This window comes from Chrysochloris asiatica, unplaced genomic scaffold (assembly GCF_000296735.1).
Source record: "Chrysochloris asiatica unplaced genomic scaffold, ChrAsi1.0 scaffold00173, whole genome shotgun sequence".
Classification (NCBI taxonomy): Eukaryota; Metazoa; Chordata; class Mammalia; order Afrosoricida; family Chrysochloridae; genus Chrysochloris; species Chrysochloris asiatica.
Window position 1 is genome coordinate 2072372 of NW_006408691.1, and position 21215 is coordinate 2093586.

At 51.6% G+C, this 21215-nt stretch overlaps 2 protein-coding genes across 2 annotated transcripts in view; one reads left to right on the plus strand and one right to left on the minus strand.

Moving 5' to 3' along the window:
• Positions 1-11167, plus strand: part of PRKCZ (protein kinase C, zeta) — a 148295-nt gene extending 137128 nt beyond the window's left edge. Inside the window, exons 11-18 of the mRNA XM_006871728.1 lie at positions 3739-3825; positions 4364-4499; positions 4608-4695; positions 6421-6540; positions 7230-7309; positions 7599-7688; positions 10563-10678; positions 11080-11167. Coding sequence (XP_006871790.1) covers positions 3739-3825; positions 4364-4499; positions 4608-4695; positions 6421-6540; positions 7230-7309; positions 7599-7688; positions 10563-10678; positions 11080-11167 — 805 coding nt within the window. The remainder of the gene's footprint in view (positions 1-3738; positions 3826-4363; positions 4500-4607; positions 4696-6420; positions 6541-7229; positions 7310-7598; positions 7689-10562; positions 10679-11079) is intronic.
• Positions 11168-13335: 2168 nt separating this feature from the next.
• LOC102825538 (Fanconi anemia-associated protein of 20 kDa-like) lies at positions 13336-20542 on the minus strand. The gene is made up of 6 exons (XM_006871777.1): positions 20466-20542; positions 19994-20132; positions 19484-19775; positions 18428-18434; positions 14711-14779; positions 13336-13462 (listed from the first exon to the last, which is right to left on the minus strand). The coding sequence occupies exons 1-6, from the start codon at positions 20540-20542 to the stop codon at positions 13336-13338; spliced, it is 711 nt and encodes a 236-aa protein (XP_006871839.1).
• Between the last annotated feature and the right edge of the window lie 673 nt (positions 20543-21215).

Genomic DNA, 21215 nt, shown 5'->3' on the forward strand with positions numbered 1-21215 from the left:
TAAACAACATTCTTATCAACATAGAAAAGATTGAGGTTGTCAAGGACTTCATTCTTCCTGGATCAACTATCAACACTCAGGGAAGCAGCAGTCAAGAGATCAAACAATGTATTGCATTAAGCAAATCTGCTGCACAAGACCTTTTTAAAATGTTGAAGAGCAAATATGTCAGGTTGAGGACTAAGGTGCGCTTGACCCAAGCCATAGTGTTTTCAATAACCTTATATGCATGTGAAAGCTGAACAGTGAGTAAGGAAGACCATAGAAGAATTGATACCTTTGAGTTATGGTGTTGGAGGAGAATACTGAAAGTGCCATGGGTTGCCAAAAGAACCAACAGATCTGTTTTGGAAGAATTGCAGCCAGAGTGCTCCTTAGAGGCCAAGATGGCCAAACTTTGTCTCTTATACTTTGTACATATTGTCAGGAGGGACCAGTCCCTGGAGAAGGATATCATGTTTGGTAAGGTGGAGCGTCAGAGAAAAAGAGGAAGACCCCCAATGAGATGGATAGGCCAAGTGGCAGCATCGATGGACTCAAGCATGGCAACAATAGTGAGGTTGGCCCAGGATCGTGCAGTGTTTTGTTCTGCTGTGCATAAGGTCGCTATGGGTTGGTACCGACTCGATGGCACCTAACAACAACAACAACAACAACAAGTATCTTCTGGACTTTTGGTGTGGTGCTATCCACAGCACTGGACTGCAAACTATAAGGTTGACAGTTCAAACCCACCAGCCACTCCTCAGAAACCCTCTATAGGGTCGCTATGAGCCGGAACTGACTTGACTTGATGACACCTAACAACAAGTATCTTCCAAGGTCAGACCATCTCCACAGAACTTACTCCACACAGTTGTTACTTGTTAAATGCCATCGAGTCCGCTCTGACTCATAGCAGCCCTATATAGTGTTTCTGAGGAGCGGCTGGTGGGTTTGAACCACCAACCTTGTGGTTAGCAGTCTAGTGTCGATCCTACAGTGCCACACCAGGGTTTCCACTTAGTTGTTATAGTTGTTGTTAAGTGCTGTTGAGTCAGTTCCAACTCGTTGTTGTTAAGTGCCTTCAAGTTGGTTCTGACCCATAGCAACCCTGTATAGGGTTTCTCAGGAGCATCTGGTGAGCTTGAACTGTCTTCCTTGCAGTTCAAATGGCTTTGCAATCTGACGCATTAACCCACAGCGCCACACCAGGATTCCCTAGTTCCAACTCATAGTGACCCTATAAAGGGTTTCCAGGAAGCATCTGCTGAGCTTGGGCTGCCAATCTTGCGGTTCAAACCGACCTTGCAGTCCAGCACATTAACCCACAGTGCCACACTGGGACTCCCACTGGGTTGTGAGAACAATTAAATGAGCTCATTAGTCCTAGTGTTGTGCTGTAGGATAAGCACTGGACCACAAGATGGGCAGTTCAATCTTACCAACTGCTCCTCGGAAACCCTAGATAGGGGGTGCTATGAGTCAGAACCAACTCGACAGCACTTCACAACAATTAATAAATGATGTACTTAGAATAGCACTTGACAATAGTGAATGATATCAATAACAGCTATTGTTTTTGTTGTTGTGATTGTCCCAGGGGTCAGCAAACTTTTTCAACAAAGGACCAGACCGTATATCTTTTGAGGGCCACTGGGCAAGGGTCATGGGTAAAGTTAATAGAGAATTTCACAGCATGCATGTCCTTTGGTGGCGTGGAAACTGAGTCAAAGCAGAATGAACCACTACCTCCACCCCCTGCCTCCAAACAACTGTGCTGAGTTTGACACAACTCCTCACTTGCCATTCATTCAGTTTTGTTTCCGTTTCTGCTTTGTTTATTTTAAGGAGTTGTTTCGAATCTGAATATGGAATCAAAAACTTTCTGGATGTATTCAGCCAGTGAACCTACTTTCTGTAAATCTACCTCTGGGCACTCAGAGCTGACTGAGGACAGACGTGTCATTTACAAATCATTTAATCAATGGGGTCAAGCCCCAGGATGTCAAGACTCTGTTAGAACTAGGAGGAAGAAAAAAGAATCATAGATTTGCTTGTTCCTTCCCAAATTTACCCCCCTTCTGGCCAGCAAATGTGCCAGAGGCAAGTAGACAATTCCAGGCGAGAAAGGAGCCTTTGACCTAGAACCTACAAGGTGCCCTCAGCGGGTATTTCTGGAAAATGGTGCGTGAGCTTAATTTTTGAAAATGGAATCTTAATACAGTGCAGAGAGGATGGTGATAAAGGGAATCACGTGGCTGGCTGTTTGCAGACACGAAGGCCCTGTGTGGTAGTCTGGGAGACATCACCTAGCTTTGTGTCTTCAAATCACTCAATGTGCCAAAAACACCACCTACACCCTGACTTCTCCCTGACCCCCACTGCCCCCACAAGTTCGCTGCTTGAAGGGCCGGCTGGCACTTCACATGCTGGAGCTCTGGAGCCTCCCCAAGCCTTGCTGTTCCATGTCTGCCCAGCATGGAAAAGGACACCAGGTCCTAGGAGATGCCTGCCTTTCCTTCCCACCCTCACCAGTCCATTAGCAGGCCTGCTCCAAGCCCTTCTGTCAATCACCACCTCCCAGTCCAGGCCGCTGCCCTGTGGCTCACCCTGGATCTGGGGCACCTGCCCCACCTCCCTCCCTCCCTCTATTCCCCGTGGTGGCCTCCTTCCTGCTCAATTGTCCCAGTGTCTTACTTCTCTAGTGCTACTGCAATGGCAGCGCCACAGTGGGCGACTCTAGCCAAAGAATTTTACTCTCTCACAATTTAAAGGCTAGAAAGGAGGGTGGGCTTTGGGGAAGGGTCCTTGTTTCCTTAGAGCCCAGGCCTTCAATCCTGAGAGAGCCTCCAGTTGCCAGGCATTGTCTGCTCTTTCATATACACTAACCCTGCCTCATTAATACCACAAAGAAACACACCCCCAAATTCAATGTCACATCCCCAGCCCGCCACTCTACCCCCAGAGTGTCCCAGACTCTGGGCTCCTCCCTCCCACACCCATTCACTCTTGTCTGCTCTGACACCTACTTGGGGGGTAGGGGGTCACCTACCCACTGCTGAAGCTCTGGTTCCTCACCTGGCTTCATTTCTTACCTTTGTTGCCATGTACCCAGAGACAGACCTGCACCATTAGGGACTCGGGCAACTCTGACAGGTGGCTGAAAGCATTTCTGTTCTTCCTGAATCTGAGTTTGACTCTGTCAAAGTGCAGGTCGGAATGGAACTGCATTCTACGCATGGGCAGCATGTTGCCTCTGGATAGCAAAGACCAGTCCTAGGGCTTCCCGCCAAGAAGGGCCCTCACAGACTCAGGAGTGGGATGTAGCCTGTGAGGTTTTCCTTGCTGACATTGGGAGCCAGCAGGTAATCCGAGCTCATTCTTGGCCACATGAGAGAAAAGCAGACAAAATAGATTGTCAACAACGGGAGGAAAGATGCCAAAGGAGACCTACTAGGACTAGACACCATTTCACTTTAATTTAAAAGTAAACTTCCTGGAAGCTTTGAGTCGACTCTGATGCCCCTGTGTGGGTCACAATGAAACTGCCTCTGGTTTTCAATGACATTTTGGAAATAGAGAGTCAGGCCTTCTCTCCTGCCCCACTAGGTGCCTCTGAGTGGTTTGGAATCTCCAACCACCCAGGAACTCATTTCAGCGTAGGAGCTTCTGTTATGCTAGCTCTTTATGTTCAATGTCCATGCATTCCAACGACTGCCAAGTCCAGGCTCCAACCACACCTTGTCTCCCATTCAGGCTGTTCCTGGTCATCGAGTATGTCAACGGGGGGGACCTCATGTTCCACATGCAGAGGCAGCGGAAGCTTCCGGAGGAGCACGCCAGGTGAGGGGCACCTCAGAGGGGGCCGGTGGTCAGGGGCTCAGCAGTGAGTCCAACAGAAGGAACTGGGTTGGGGCAAGCTCAGGGTCATGGTGTGGGGGCATGGAGTCCTCCTAACATTCTGCACAAGGAGCTACACAAACCCTGCTCTTTGTGAGACATTAAAGGACGACGTGTGCTCCTCACTCAACTCCAGGGTCAGCTGATGCCTTTCCCTGACAGCCTCAGGACCCCCGGGAGGGGACCTCGAGAAGGGACTCGGGTGCATTTGGAGCCTTGCTTACCTCCACCACCCTGTTTAGTTTTCCAGCACCATCCATTGTCTAGTTTTTCTCACTTAAGAGAAAAAATGTTTGTGGTTTATAAGCCCCCTTACAACTCTCTGGGGAAAGGCAAGTGATAATCAGGAACAGCCCCCTCCTCACCTGAAAGTCTTTCTGGGCCACCTTCAAAGGGTGTGGGGGTCCCCGGTGGCCCTTCCCAGGTGCCTCTCTGTGCAACTTTCCATCCCAGCTGACAGGCCGCCCCCGGCCGCCCCCAGGTTCTATGCCGCAGAAATCTGCATCGCACTTAACTTCCTGCATGAGAGGGGGATCATCTACCGGGACCTGAAACTGGACAACGTGCTGCTGGACGCAGACGGGCACATCAAGCTGACCGACTATGGCATGTGCAAGGTCAGCCGCCAGACAGCCGTCAGTAGCCCTCCTGCCCCAGTGGTCCTGCACTGGTGGGTTCCCCCACAGGTTGCATCCCCCGCCGGTCACTAAGTTCTGTCCCCACAGGAAGGCCTGGGCCCCGGCGACACCACGAGCACTTTCTGCGGAACCCCAAATTACATCGCCCCAGAAATCCTGCGGGGAGAGGAATACGGTGAGCCCAGAGCTGTAGGGGAGGGGGAAGTTCCCTGACTCATCTGCCAGGCCTGTATGGTCATCACCCCTGGGCTATCTGCTCTTCTGGAAGACATGGCCATAGAGCAGACCCAGAAGGGGTAGAGGGTCCTGCTTGGACCAACTCCATTGAGGGTCAGATTCAGAAGCAAGGAGTCCGTGACCTGGAAGAGGGTCTTCATGGACTGTTTTACAACTAACACAAAAAGCCCACTCACACACACACACACACACACAGACACACAAATATACAGGCGTGTGCTCACTTGCATGCACACGCCTGTATATTTGCCCCACTTGGGTTGTGGCATCTGGCTCCCGCCCTTTACTCACACCTGGTAACTTCCCAGATGCCATTGGGTGCAGAACACAGGACAGGATGCCTCCTATCAAGGAAGGAGGAAATGATGCCCAAAGCCCAGGCAGACAGCGGTCAGCGTATCATCCATGGTACATACAGCCCGCTAGTGGGGGGGCGAGACAAAATCATGGTCTGTGATGGTCAGAGGCATCCTTCCAAGCCACCTCAGCTTCCAGGTCTGGTTGTGAAACAAATGAGTGTGTGCACACATTAGGTTACACATGTTCATAGCTGAGTGTTTTTAATGAAACCCACCACAATTATACCAATAAATATTTTTAAATGTTTCACCATTAAGCTTGGGGGTGGGAGGCAGGGTGGGCTGGCTAACCTGCCTTGTCAGCTTACGCACACCTGGGAAGCATCTATGATCACAGGTACTTGGTCTCAAGGAAGGAAGGCTGGCAGGTCAGTGGGCCAGAGGGAGAGTACAGTTTGACCCAGGTGGGGACTCTGTATGACTGAGTGGCATCTCAGCCTATCCAGGTGGGTGCACTATTGTATTGCTTTAACACTAGGGCAGCTGTTTCCCCCACACCAGAATGTGTTTCAGAGTCATCATTTGAACATTAGGGGGGAAAACAAACAGAAGATGATACAGAAATGTATCTGTATAATCTTGGTGATTGAGTTTTTTAAAGCTTAGTTAAAACCATAAACAAGAAAGAAATCTGACAGATTTGATCTGTCGTAAACATTCCGTGGTCGTAGATGCTCTGGTTAAGTTCCAAGACCAGGTGATGACCTTAGCAAGCTATGCAACATCAGAGCGTGAGGGACCTCAAGATGGACTTCTCGCCTTCCAACTGGGAGAGCTAGTCTCCATTCCCAGCTAAGATACCTCCTGCTCAGTCACCACCCATCTGTCACTGGAGGCTTGCTTGTTGCTGACATGCTGACCAGGTTTCAGCATAGCTTCCGGACAGAGACAAACTAGGTAGAAAGGCCTAGAGATCTACTTTCAAATTTCAGCCACTGAAAACTCTATGAATCATAATGGTCCTGCCCCACCCGAACATGAGGATGACACAGACCCCAGGCAGGGTCGCATCCCATTGTCCATTGGGTCACATGAGTCAGGGTTAATACAACTCATTGGTGATTTCGAGGTAGACTTGTGACCGTCAACAAGAGAGACAAGAAAAGGACAGTCACCCACCTGGACAGGTGGTGCTTCTCTTTTCTAAAAACACACAAAACCTCAACCATGACCAAAGAAATGTCGGTTCCCATTCCTCCATGTGTGCTTGGTTCAAACTCTGTCTCAGCAAACCAGCCATGACTGCATGCAGTCGGCTGCTCAGTGTGACTAACCACTTGGCATGATCAGCATGCTCTTCCCAGGGTTCAGCGTGGACTGGTGGGCCCTCGGTGTGTTGATGTTTGAAATGATGGCTGGGCGATCCCCCTTTGACATCATCACCGACAACCCTGACATGAACACGGAGGACTACCTTTTCCAAGGTATGTGACTACCTCTTCCATGCGAGACCCAGTCGTGCCCACCACTTCCTCCCTTTGTTCTTAGAGGTTCCTTCATGTTTCATAGATGTAGGTGGAAGAGTCCAGCACTTAGCTGCTCAGACTGGGACCCACTTGTAAAAGAGCACCTGTGCTTGGTGATTTGCAAACACCCAGGGTAACCATGCCCCCTACTCTTCAGACCTACTCTCAGGCAGACAGAAAGGGCCATCAAGTGTGGGCAGCCCCAGGCAGGGTGATAGGCAGGGTATCTCAGGCCCACTTTGACTGAGCCCTGGTTCACTTCCCCAACCCACATTCACCTTGAGCACTGGCCTTCCCATCTGCCCGGAAGCCTAAGCAAAGGGTTGCTGTGGTCCAGAGCACAACTGTCTCACAGGCGCCCTCTGGTGGCCAAAGAACAGAAGGCAGCAGGGGTGGAGCTCACCAGTGCATATGTAAATCTGGTGCAGGTGGTTCCTGTTATTACCGGATCAAGAAAAAAGTAGCTGGGAGGTACAGGTGCTGACTCTCTGGCATGTTTGAGAGCTTTCAGGATACAGGCAGGGTCTCGGGGTGACTAATTATTCAGAAAGCCAGGGGACCACTGAGTAGACTGCTGGGTTCGTTCTAAGCATAGAGTCAGGGCACAGTGGAGGGACACTTTCTCACTGGTCCCCCCACCCCTGCAGTGATACTGGAGAAGCCCATTCGGATCCCGCGTTTCCTCTCCGTCAAAGCCTCCCACGTCCTCAAAGGATTTTTAAACAAGGTAAGTGCACACATACACATCTTTGTGTGCCTGTGTACATCTATGTCTGTGTGTCTGCGCATGTTTGTGGGGAGGTGGGGGGGGCGGTGAATCACTGTGCTCCTGGTTCTTCATCTCTGCAGTGAACAGAGGCACAGAGCTCTGCATTCCAAGGAGTGTCCAGAGAATGGCCCCCAAAGGGCCAGTGTGGGGACAGAAGCGTGCTAGACCCCTTCCTAGAGAGCGGGCGCCCTTGTTGAGTGAGGTCCTTGCTTGCTACTGACTTGTCCTTGTTTGAACTCTGACCCAGGACCCCAAAGAGAGGCTCGGCTGCCGCCCCCAGACAGGATTCTCGGACATCAAGTCTCATGCCTTCTTCCGCAGTATCGACTGGGACCTGGTAAAGGCAATCCCAGGCTACTAACTCCCCGTGGTGAATAGGGTGGGGACACCCGTATGCCGAGGGAAGTGCGGAAGGGTCCCAGGAGTGGTAGCAGCCCTCTGAGTGGTCGAGACCCATCTGCGTGGACACGAGGCTCCTGGATGCTTGGGTGGAGTTGTTGTTGTTAAGTGCCGTCGAGCCGGTTCCAACCCATAGCGACCCTGTATAGAGTTTCCGAGGATCAGCTGGTGAGCTTGAACCGCCGATCTGGTAGTTCAAACGGCTTTGCAGTCTGGTGCATTAACCCACAGTGCCACACCAGGAGTAGGATGAACCTAAAGGCTTGAGGTGGGCACCTTCCAGAGCCCAGAGGACAGAGGAGGACGGCAGAAGTGGTTTAGAAGCACAGATTTGAGTCCAAAATAAGGAACCCAAGAACAGCAGGATGAGTCTCAGAAGGGACTCTTGGCAGTCTCGACCGTGGGGGATGCAAGGGGCTGTCTGCTGTGTACCACCCCATTCCCCTTGGGGCCCTGAGGAGGGTTGCCTTCGTATTTGTGGTCAGCTTCAAGTCTACCTTTGTTGGCCGCGTTCAGTCACCCATACATGTGGTTGACAGGTGGCCTGTGTGTGAGACACCTATTTTGGATCCCAGCATTCAAAGAAAACTTGAACCTACATTGTATCAGAACACAGAAACTTTTGCAAAGGGACTGAGATATGATTTCCAATATATGCATTTGACAGGACAGAAGACTAGTTAGCTAATTAGACAAATGTTTGGAAATCAGCTTCAGCGGAAACAGAAGTGAAAGGCCGGCTTTGAGGAAAGGGATCTGCTGGCCCCAGCTTGCCTGGCAGCCCACTCCCACTCCCACCCCAACATGGTCACGTTCATCTGTGGAGCAACTCACAAGGAGGGTGGGTTGGGATGGAGGCCCATAGCTCAGCGGGCTATTGTAAACTGAGAGCCTGGTATCTCTCCTGCAGTTTTCTTAGTTGTCATTGGGTCGGCTCTTAGCCTCCTGAACAACCTGTGTTATGTATGCAACCACTGTGTAGTCTCAGCCGAGGGTGCTTCTCTTCCTGCCTGGGACCCGGCAACAGTCTCTTGTGATCCACGGGTTGTCATTGGCTGATTTCAGAAGTAGAGCCCCAGGCCTTTCCTGCTGGTCTTTTACTGTGGCAGCTCTGCTGAAACCTCTCGGCTTTGGGTGACCCTGCTAATAATTAAAATACTCCTAGCTTAGCTCCCAGTGTCATAGCAACACACAAGCTGCCACAGGATGACAAGCTGACAGATGGGTGAGGAACATTCATACACACTTTTATACAGGAGTCCAGGTGGGGTCATCAGCCAAGGCAGTGCCAAGTGATGGTGTGTGCTCTGCCCTTGGGGGGTCCTTGAGGACTGATGGTGTGGGAGTTAAATCAGTGGGCTGCACAAAGTCCACCCACTGTAACCTGTGCACTCTACTCATAGGCCTTAACCAAGGTGAGGATATCTTCCATCTGGGGTTTCAGTGGAGATTTAGCAGAGCTGCCAAGTCCTTTGTCACAGTGCCCACCCCTTGCTGGAATGGCCTGTCTCCCTCAGGCCCCAGGAGCACAAGTAGGCCCTGCGGGGGACTTCCCACCTAGGACCCTGGCCACTCATCTGCTCTGCCTATATGTTGAGACATCCCTGAGCTGAGCATCTCTCCATTGCCTGCCAGATGTAGCACCTGAAAACTCACCGATGCAAATCATTTGGTGGATGGGGCCTTTGGTTTCCACTCTGTGACTGCTCAGGCCTCCCATCCAGACCACGTTCTTCCAAGCTCCACTTCTCCCAGCTCCCTCAGCTCCTCCTAGCTCCTCCCAGCTTCTAGCTCCTCCCAGTTTCTCCTAGCTCCTCCCAGCTCTGCTCCTGGTGTGTTCCTCTTTACCCCCAAAGCAGGGAGTGTTCATAGTCTGTCCAGATTTCTGCCTTTGGTAGTGGGCGGGTCTGAGTTACAACTGCCACCTCCATGCCTGGAACACGGAAATTAGCAGCACCACAGAAAAATCATAGAACAAAGGTGAACCAACAAGAGAAAATAGGCCCGCTACCTATCTACCAGCCGTTCCGGACTTTGGGGAGTGCATCCTCATAGGGTGTGGTGGGTTCCAGCCAGACACTTGCCCCTCCTTCAGCGCCTCCTACGTGGGCAGAGGGTACTATGACATGCCTTTTGAATGGCATGGTGGCACCTCCCAGGGCTACTGCCCCTACCCTCATCCTGCTTATTCTTGCAGGGTAACAAGGGCTGTCCTGGGAGAACTTTGTTGGAAAACCTTACTCCATCTACCCTACAGCCCTGATCTTACCCCTTCAGACTTCTTGTTCCCCAAACTCAAAGGACATTGAAAAGATTTGAGTCCCTCGGGGATGTCAGAACTGCCCCGTTCATGTGGTGTAAGTAGAAGAATGCAGAGTTCTTCAGAAAAGCATTGGAGAGAAGAAAAGACCACCTTCAAAAGCGTATAGTCATAGATACTGAGAAATAATAGCTTCACATCTTAGTATTTAAAATAAAGGTTTCTGTGAATTTTGTAGGAAGCACTGTGGCTTTGTAGGATAAGAACTGGACTGCTAACCACAAGGTCAGCCGTTTGAGTCCATTAGCTGCCCCTCAGGAGAAAGATGAGGCTTTCTGCTCCCATAGACAGCCTCAGAAACCCTGTCCAGGGTCGCTGTGAGTTGGAATCAACTCGACAGCACTTAACGATTTTGCAACAGTACTTTCTGACTGACCCCTAGCATTTAAACACCAATTATCGTCCTTTTTGTGGTTTGCGTGCACACGCAGACTGAACCTCGCCGAGGTTACGCACAGCCCTGACCAGGTATTTCCTGTGTTGTTTTCCAAGCTGGAGAAGAAGCAAGCCCTCCCTCCGTTCCAGCCACAGATCACAGACGACTATGGTCTGGACAACTTTGACGCGCAGTTCACCAGCGAGCCGGTGCAGCTCACCCCAGACGACGAGTAAGTTCTACCAGGGGAATCAGGGCTCTCGTGCTGAGCTGATGGGTGGGGTGACTGTGATTCCAGGCATCTGGCCTATGGGAGAGAGGTCCACGCTTGGCTGAAGTCAATACCTTTTCAATTTCCTACCATGGTTGGTGCAACAGTTAAGCGTATGTTTGCTAACCAAAACATTGGTCATTTGAGCCCAGCAGTGGCTCCATGGAAGAAATACCCTGGCAATCTGCTTTCCTAAAGATCACAGCCAAGAAAATCCTATGGGGCAGTCCTACTCCGTCATCGAGGGTGACCGAGTTTCTGAATGGACTCCACAGCATACAGCTGTGGGTTTGGCCTGAGGAATCCTATGAGGGTAGAAACCCAGGGAGACATTCTTGATTCTCTCTCTCCTTCACCCACAGGGACGCCATCAAGCGGATTGACCAATCCGAGTTTGAAGGCTTCGAGTACATCAATCCCTTACTGCTCTCCACCGAGGAGTCTGTGTGAGGCTGCGGCAGCCCTGCAGGGACGCACCGTGTGAATGACCCTTTAACTTTATCCTTAACCACAGCATATGCATGCCAGGCTGGGCGAGAGGCTTGGAGTGCGGCCAGGGAGGGACACGCGCTGCCAGGTCCGTGGAGTGAGGCTTCTGTGGGCGCTTCCTCTGAAGAGAACAGTCTTGGCATCTGGGCCCGATGGCCGGCTCCCAGCAGACGGAATCTGCTTCTTGTGCCTGTGTGAGGTGGCGGAGCTGCGGTACCCATGTGCAGGGAGAGGCTGCCGCGCACTTTTTAGAAACTGAACTTGATGCACCAACGGCTCCTCCAAGAGGGCGAGCGTGTAATGTCCCGGGGGAATAAAGTGTACCTATGATGTCCAAGCTTCCTCCCGATGCCTTTTTTCCCCAGTGGCACGTGCCGGGCACCCCGACGCCACCCCCACACAGAGGCACTGTGCTAGGTGCACAATCAGATAAGAGGTGGGGGGACAGGAGTCTAAGTGCCTAAAGGGACACCCCGCGATGGAGAATTTGTACAGACTCGGAACATTTTCTAAGTCCCGGTAAGTTCCTGTTGTTAATATTTAACAAGTATTTTCGTACGGCGCATGTCACTCACCTGATGTCACCTTCACCGGATGGGCACCATTGGCCTTGGCCAGCGCACTGGACTGTGATGGCAAAATTGGATCCTAGCGATTTTAAACACGTGGCTTACCAAAGCACCCGCAGACCAAAAAAAAAAGAGAACATCAAAAACTAAAATCTGCACAAAATACATTTCTGAAAACACGGAGCAGTGCCTACGTGATGTCTTGTGTCCTGTGTGGGATCTATGGGGGATGTTTTTATTGGAGGGTCATACAGTATTCAGAATGAGATTTAAAAGGATGTGTGTATGAAGAAGAGCCCTTGGAGAGTCCCTGGGTGACACAAATGGTGAACAGGCTCAGCTGCTAACGGAGAGGTTCGAGTCCACTCCATGGTGCCGTGGAAGAAAGGCCTGGCAATCTACTTCCAAACACTCAGCCGCTGTAAACCCCATGGAGAGAAAGGTCACCATGAGTCAGAGTCAATGGCACCTGAGTATCCCGAGGCCCTGGCTTAAGGTCACATGCAAGTCTAGATGTCCACAGATAGCCCCTTTTCCTGGCAAAGTTCCCTGCCTGCTTCTGAGACCTGCCGAGGCCTTGGGACATTCACTCAGCCTTTCTCTATGAAGGGCGGCTTATAGAACCAAACTCTAGGTTTTCTAAAAATCTTTAAAGAGGGGTCCCCTCCATGTTTGGATTTGTGAACCCCTCACTGTCCAGATGAGTATGGGAAGGTTCTACCTACAATGAGGCCTAAGGCCCCATCCAATCAAGAGCCAGATCCCTCCCTGAGGTCTCCACAGCACGCAGCCACACACCAGGACCATGGGGCTGAAGGGTGTGGTGAGGAAGGAGCAGAGACCCGGGACCAAGGTGTCCCTGCTCAGACTCACAGGCTTCTCAGGGTATGGCGTCTGGTGCTGAACGCAGCACCTCGGATCCACCAGGCCCCGCGGTGCTAGGACGGGAGTGCCAATATGCTGACGTGCTAGCGGCCCGTCCCCATACTGCCCCAGGCATGCCTGGTGGTACAGGGGCCTGGACACCCCACTCTGGAGCTGGGGCAGCTTCTACCCAACATGGGGTCGTAACACAGCCAGCACACCGCTCATAACCCAGAAAGGTGGGCTCAGGGGCTGCAAAACAGGTCAGAGAATTGTCTCCCAGAGCCACTGCCCAATTGATGTTCATCAGACAGTTGCTGATGAGTGGCTCTGTCACATGTAACTTCAAGCAGGGCAGCTGGGACGTGCTGATGTCCACGCACAGAGATGGACAGACTGCCTCCAGCGGGCCCCGCTCCCACAACAGGGGTTACTGTGATGCTCTTGGCACAGTGACACTTGTTTGTGCAATTGTGTGGGGCCCTTGACTTTTTAGGCTTATCCAGCAATTTACCCACAGTGCCGCCGTGTTGCCAAATAGCTCGCCGGTTACCAGTGTGATTGCCCATGTACAAAATGTATGGAGAACGCTCTGTTCATGATGAAGGGAAGATTTTTATATGCATTCATTGTTTTATAAATTATAAAAGCGGAAGAATGTAATTACAGATGTGGTTTGGGGAAAAAAAAAAGAAATCACGCTGTAGCGCGGGTCCTTTGAAGTTGTTCCCGGGGACTCTGGTGATGGTGACGGCACAGCTGTAGATACATCAGTGTGATTTGTACAATGGCCCGGCAGAGCTCCTCGCCAGCCGGCTTCCTCCTGTGGACAATAACGCTCACCCTCCATGGCCAAGGCCGTTCATGTTCTTCACATCCATTAAAGACGGTCAGAAAACACTGATACTGTTGTTATTTTCATTGAAATAAAGTAGACGTGTGAGCCTCCTCTGGCTGTGGTGACAATATACCAGAAAGTGGGTGACTGATAAGAACATTCATTCATTCATCCACAGTTCGGGAAGCAGGCGGTCCAAATTCAGGAGGTTGGCAGGATCAGGTTCTCTCAGAAGGCTCGAGGAGGAAGAATCCTTGCCTCCTGGCTTCGGGTGACCCCAGATGGTCGCGGGCTTACAGCTGTAGTTATCACTGTCTGTCTCTCCTCCGTTACAAGGCCCTCCCTGCCTCCAGAGATGGGACTCGCCCAATCCCAGCAGAGCCTCACTTCAGCTGATGACATTTTCAGAAATGCTATTTCACATTACAGGGAAGCAGATATTTGGACTTCACAAATAACTGGAGGCAGAGGGCACAATGCAACCTGTAATAATGAGTTTTCAGACAAAAAGGTTCTGGAAGTGATTTTTGTGGGGTTTTTTTTTTTTTTTTTTCCCAAGAAAAACTTAAGTCTCTCCACATTAATCCAGGCTGTCCACACTGTATCTCACCCCAACCCCCTGCCACAGTTCTCCAGCCGCCATGATGGAAATGGGGGGTCAGAATGCTGAGTTTGATACCAGCCCGAGGGACAGCAGTCAACACACACCCTTTCCAAGCCAGATCAGCACAGTGACCACCTGGGGGTCTGCCCGGGGCTCGTGCTCCTCTTGGTCTATAAACGGAGAGGGTACTTGAAAACTGTCTGGGATAATGTATCATCCAAGTCCATGTAGAGATTTCAAGCATGGAGATTAGGGGATGCTTAAGTCCCTGGTCAGCCAACTGTCCAGAGGTGGGGCTGATAGAGCTTTCCACTGCCAACATGTCTGCCACTTACCTGCCTGGGAGCGTGTACCCATAAAGGTACACTGATTTTCTGACTGTGGCAAATCGGAGTTCAAATGCTTGGACGCATGTCAGGAAAGAGAAAGGAACCGAACGTCTCTGTCCCCACACAAAGGCACTGTCAACCTGCTTCCGATGTGACATCTTTAATGCTGACATTCAGGTGTGGAGATGACACAGGGTGGGGGAGGCACCGGAGCCGCTGGCAGTATCCAGGCTGCCCACCTCCACAGGGTTAGTTAGTAAGGTGCCCAAGGGCTGTGTTCAACACCGGTCTCAACTTCACCACATGATGTCATCTGTGCTCTCTGCCAAGCACTGGGCCAGGTGGCCATCAATGTCCAGCTGGGATAGCCTGTGAGGTGAAGGGGACATGGGTAACTCACCTGGACTGAGTTTTAAGCCTGCAGGGCTCAGGGCTGGAAAACACTTAACTGCTGCTGTTCCCAATGGCGCCAGATGGAAAAAGGCACATCTCTGACCAGAAGTGCTGTCGAGTCGGTTCTAACTCATAGCGACACTGTACAGGGTTTCCAAGGAGCAACTGGTGGGCTTGAACTACAGACTCTGTGGTCCGCAGTCCAGTCCTGATCTTACAGCACCACACTAGAGAAGTACTGTTGTTATGTGCCGTGGAGTCGGTTCCGACCCATAGCGACCCTGTACAGGGTTTCCGAGGCTGTAAATCTTGACGGGAGCAGAAAGCCTCATCTTTCTCCCACGGAACAGCTGGTAGTTTCGAACTGCTAACCTTAAGGTTCGCAGCCCGATTCGTAACCACTACGCTACCAGAGCTCCTTAGAGAAATATTGCAAGGTATGAAATCACCTTTGTTCTAGGTTTTCTGGAAAATTTTACCTAAGACATGGATGACCCCTGAAGATTTGTTAGGCCGGTCTGACTAGGAAGCCTGCCCACTAAGAGACAAGGAAAGAGCAGCTTTTAAAAGCCTGGAACATGGAGGCTCAGGAACTTCCTGGTTGACAAAAACACATCCCCTAAAGCACGGAAGCTCCATTCTGAAAATCCTCCCAATCCCTGCGGAGGGCTGTGGTAGCTGAGAAGCAAGCGTAGCACCAGCCAAAGAGCCTCAGAGACCAGAGCCTCTCCCACCTGCCCCCCGCCAAAGCACTCTGGCCACCGAAGCCTGGAACAGCGCTTAAAGCAAACAGGTCTGAAAGCTGCTACCATAGGAGCTTGTTTGCTCCAAGAACTGTCCTTACTGACTACAGGTGGCATGTACTCTCCACTTTGGTGACCCTTCCAAACCAGATGCCGAGTCTAGTTGTATCTTGTTACTGCTGAGGTGTCTTCTTGTGTCCTACTGAGTTGTAGCCTTTTTACCATCTGAGCGTAAAGTATGGTCCGAGCTCTGTAACGTTACAGTGAATCAAAGCTAGCAGAGAAGAGGGGGCAGCTGGTGTCAGGAATCATGGAGAAGTTAGAAAGTGATCGCCACCTTTTGTGCTGATTCTTATTCAAGAAATTATCCATTTAGGCACCTTCACACCCTGGCATGGATGTTAAGTTGGCAACATCATGAATGGTCTGCTGGAGGCATAACTTGGCTGCAGCGGGAACAGAGACAGCTGGCCATCCATGACCACGCTCAGGGCTTCAAGGCCCTACATGGGCCTCACTAGCTCACAGATGTCCTTTTCCAAATTGTTGGAACTGTTTTCTCAGTCAAAGGTCTTCACAGCATGGCTCTGAACACATAAGACACATTCTCCGCCTTCCCCCAACACCAACTTCCTAACACATTAGAGGGGACCCAGACTGGCACTGGTAACCCAAGTCTAAACACAGCCTTCCAGTACCGCCGCCACTTGAAAACAAGTGGCATCCCTTCTGACATCTCCAGCTCAACGCCCCCAGGGCACTCTGCACTTACACGGGAATTTCCCACAGTCTGTCTAGGCCGGTCCATTCCCTCCACCCCCATTCCCATTCCTCCAGCCTGAACCGCATCCCTGCCTCAGCTCCCAGGCACTGTCGAGAGCGCCCCCACCTCCCACCTCCTGCTCTCAGCACCTGGGATCATCTACGTCTGGACTCGCCTCTCACCTGTGGGCACAGTGAGTCAGAGATGCCAATGATTAAAATGCCTCTGGACCTGAAGACCTCCCACAGAGCCCCCCTACTATCCAGCCCAGGTGCTGTCTCCTCACCATCAGACCCGCGAGACGTGCAACATTGCGGGTCCACTGGCGAGGTCACCTGACTAAACAGAATGGTCTTTGCCTCTAGCCAGTTTGGGGTCCAACTGTTGATAGTAGGCATCATTTCAAGAGTCCTGTCCTTACAAACTTTCCCCAAGAAATATAACTCCAAGAAACTTTGGTCAAATTATGGTTAGGCAACAACCACCAGCAACTGCCATGGCATCAATGACTGCGTCTAGCTGTTCATCTGGGCCCTCTCGCACCTTCTCAAGGTGCATGACCCCTGTCCAGGGGCCTGGGCTGCCCTGCCTTCCTCAGCCCAGTGGTCACCAACTGTTGGAGTACCATTGTTGTTGCTTGTAATGTGGGCCTGTCTTCTGGCTGAAGTACACTGTCTTGTTTACAATCAAACCTAAGAACACGCTCGAAGCATTCCAGACACACTGAAACCTGGACCTAACATCACCAACACCCACTTCGGAAAACTCAGCGGCACTCTGCCAAGCTCTTTAAACAAGTGTTTAAAAGCTCAAAACACACGCGTTTTTCTCAAATATCCCTGTCTTGGGGAATCTTTTTATAGATCATCCAGAAACTGAAAGGATCCAAAGACAAAGCCCTACCACAACCATCGCCAAGTGAGGAGGAGGGGCCAGGGCAGCCCTGATGGCAATGCAAATGTTAGGGGCTCCTACCAGGAAAGGCAACCTCCTTAAGAGCCTTCACCAGGATCTTCTGTGTCCTGCTTTTGGGTACTGACCAACAGCATCTCACTGTTTTAAGAGAAGATCACTGTTTGGCTAGGACCAGTCAGCAAATAGGACTTCCAGCTTACAACAATGTAAATACCCCTGATGTGGCGCTGCAGGATAATACGCTGAACCACAAAATCAGTCTTAAGCCATAAGGCTGGCAGTTCAAATCCACCAGCTGCTCCTCAGAAACCCTACATAGGGTTGCTATGAGTCGGAACCACCTTGACAGCACTTAACACCACCACCAATATGAGAAGGAAGTATAGACAATGACACACTGAGCTCTGAAGCATTTTTCTAAGTCTCCAGTTTCATTTCAGGCTCAGGAGTCCTTGTGTGGAGCAAACAATTACACACTACTAACTGACAGGTCAGAGATTCAAGTCCACCAAGAGGTGTCTTAGAAACTAGGCCTGGTAATCTACTTCGGAAAAATCCACCATTGAAAACTCCATGGAGTACAATCTGCTCTGATACACCCAGGGCTGGCATTAGAGTGAAATATGTTGTTGTTGTTGTTAAGTGCCGTCAAGTTGGTTCCGACCCACAGCAACCCTGTATAGGGTTTCCAAGGCTGTAAATCTTTACGGGAGTAGAAAGCCTCATCTTTCTCCCGTGGAGCCACTGTTAGTTTCGAACTGCTGATCTTAAGGTCCGCAGCCCAATTCGTAACCATTACACTACCAGAGCTCCTGAGTAAAGTATGCAACAACTGATTTCGGTTTCAGTTCTAGGCTGGGGAAGTTTCTAGAAGTACTTTGGCAGGCTCACCCTCTACAATGGAATGCTCTCTCGTACTCAACCCTCCTGCCAAGCCCATCTTTTACCCGCCTGTGGATTCACCTAGGACAGTCACCTTCTGGGACAGTCACCTTCCCAAGACCAGAAACCAGCCCTTTCAGACTCCCCAACCCCCAAACGATCTAGGTGTCATTACCCTGTCATACTCAGTGCTACAGGCTACAATGTTGATGAGAACTTAAAACAAAAGAATCACTAATTCACATCCAACAAAGACTAAGATACCCAACCCATTCCTACACCAGCTTCATCTACATGGCTGGCTGGAGGCACACCCCCAACCCTGGCTCTTGTGTACAGATTGGAATTGCCTAGACATCTGATTCTAAGATATGTACCCACCTCTCTGAATAAAAGCATCTAAGATGATTTTATGCTAGAGAGTTTGATAACTGGTTCAACCTGTAGTTTGGGGCTAACTTTGCAATCTATGCCCCTTCAACCTGTTTTTGATTCTCCAAAACCAGAGACATAGCAAGTAATTTCCACACACATTCTCCCGGCCTGCTAAACCTGGAGCAGTTGGTTGCCAGAAGCCTGTTCTGTCTGTACTAGGTTAGCGCCAACTAGCTCATTCCTACTGTCCAGAGCCCACGATTTCGTGTCAGTGCTGAGATTCAGCGAGAGATAAGTTAAAGGCTCCACAGGTAACTGGCCTGACCCAGCCAGACATGTGACTCCCACACTGAGCAGTTTCAACTTCTTAGCAAAATTGGGTTTTACACCCGAGTTGGAGTCCTAGAGTGGTACTGTAGGATAAGAACTTGACTGCAAGGCTGGTGTGAACCGCAAGGTCTGTAGTTGAAACACATCAGCCGCTCATCAGAAACCCTTTACAGAGTGGCTATAGGATGCGATGGACTCAAAGGCACTAAAAACAGCCACCCCTTAGTTAGAAACAAGACATAAAGAGATCTTCAGTTTTTAAGTGGAAAAAAAAAATTTTCCAGACATCACAACCAGATCTTCATATTAGAAGTCTTTGTCCACAGAACCAGACCCAGCCTGCCATGGTCCTGAAGGTAAGTACCCTGGGCTGGAGTCTTGGGCTTTACCAAATGGAGGATAGGCTCCCTGCCTCCTGGAGAGTCTTGTGGACCTAAATTTGTACCCCAGAAGATAGATCCCTGGACAGGTGGTGAACTCCCAACCCAGTAAACTGGGTAAGGCGGGCCACACTAGATACACCCAGCTTTCTGTGCATGAAGTGTGACTTTATATGGGCCAAGTTGACATGGTTGGCCTGTTAAAAACGATGTGGTTTCCAAACAGGGCTGGGGGCCGCGGGGGCCGCGGGGGCCATGGGGGAGGCGGAGGTGTGGGCCACTCACGTGGTACGGAATTCCACCTGACACATGGGGCAGCACCGGAGGGTCGGTGTCTCCTCCACAGATGGTGGCTTCTCCTCCACGGATTGTGGCTCCTTGGTGCTGGAGGTCCCTTGGGGCTCGGGCTCAGAGCATTGGAATGGGGGCCGGACGGGGGAACCCGGGCACCCTTCAGCCCCACGGTTCAGACAATAGGAGCGGCTGTGCTGTGGAGCCGGTGGAAAGGGCGTCCAGGAAAAGACCTTGCCCCCAACAGTGAAGATCTCAGAGGGTACCATGTGCTCAGGGCTCTGCTGGGGATCCTGCAAAGGTAAGGGTGGTCCGCCTGGGCCAGCCTGGAGATCTGACCAGACGCGACAGCATGTCCAACACTTCAATGGACCCCGACATGGGTCCTCAGCCCACCCTCAACCAAGTGGTACCACGCGTCTAGATAGTGCCAGCATTCCCGAAAGTCACCGTGTCCCTAGGACAGGACCTGATGGCAGTAAGGTGTAGGGTGTGGGGACCCAGGACGCACCTGATGTGGGAAGGACGGAAGCGGAGGGGGCGTGTCGGCCAGGTCCACGTCTGGGCGCAGAGTACGCAGAAGCTCAGCCCAGGGCTCTGTGTTCCCGCTCCCAGTCTCCTGCAGGAACCAGGGGCGGCCACTGGAGGGCCTAAGGATATGGGGTGGGGGGGCGGTCAACGAAGGGCTACACAGCGGAGGGAAAGCTCAGTGAAGGGAGGGGAGAGAAGGCAACTGCTAGAGGGAGTGGACTTTGCCGGTGAAAGTTATGAAATGGGGTAAGGGGCTCAACATCATGGGAGAAGAACAGCGGCGGGGAGTGGGAAGGAGCGAGAGGGCGGGAGAGGGGCGGTGCGAGGGGAGGGGACTCCTCCATGTGGCGTAGAGGGGACGCTCTCCCGGCAGGAGGTGTTAAGTTCGCCCGGGACTTCACCACCCAACTTTCCCAGGGAACGGGACCGCGGGCCCTCCTGCTCGGCCTCACCTGTCCTCCGACGTAAGCCTTCGGCGGCGGCTCAATCTCAGGCGTGGCCTGTGCCCACCGCCCGCGTCCGCCGCCATCTGCCCGGGCGCGCCCCCGCCGCTCCTGGTGCGTCCGGCGGAAGTGAGGCCACCGGCGACCCCGCCCCGCGCCAAAATGTTCTGGACCGGGACCCCTACTCCCGCCCATACTCCAGACCCTACCTCACAGTGTCTAAACCGGAGTGACCCCAGCTCTGTGACACTGTCGGAGTGAAAAGTACCGTGACCATATCCTATGGGGAAACTGAGGCAGGGGTTACTTCCTCCTCCATCGCAGAGAGAGGGGACTACGTTGGTTGATGACCTCGCAATGCACCCCCTCTGTTACCCCAAAATCACCTTTCAGAGAATGTTGGGCAGGCTTCCTCTAGCTTCACACCCCTCCACCTCTAGTAACTGGCAGCGACAATGAGCAGGAAATCACGTGGTGGGATCCCCATCCGAGGTCCGCAGGTCTGGAGTGGTGGCGGGGTGGGAAACGGCCCCGCCCTGGTCCCGTCGTATTCCAGGCTCATTTAGCCGCTCTATGACCCAGTTGTTGGAGGGAAGACTCCTTGAGTAATAAGAATGCTCACATTGGTCTCCCGGAGAAGTTGTTTCTTACCTACACTAGGGAAGTGGGGTTCTCTCATCAATAAAGAAGTAAACAACAACGTCCAGAGGCCGCCTAAGCCTCAGGGTTCGGGCCCGGACGCTGGACCTGTGAGCAGGT

Excerpts from the sequence above, each read along its gene's own strand:
- LOC102825538 (XM_006871777.1), bottom strand. The coding sequence starts at position 20,542 with ATGGCGGCGGACGCGGGCGGTGGGCACAGGCCACGCCTGAGATTGAGC. Across the intron at positions 19,776-19,993 it reads TTCCGTCCTTCCCACATCAG|GATCCCCAGCAGAGCCCTGA; the intron begins GTGCGTCCTGGG and ends TTACCTTTGCAG. Across the intron at positions 13,463-14,710 it reads AGCACAGATGACATCATGTG|GAGGAAGCCGGCTGGCGAGG; the intron begins GTGAAGTTGAGA and ends TATTGTCCACAG.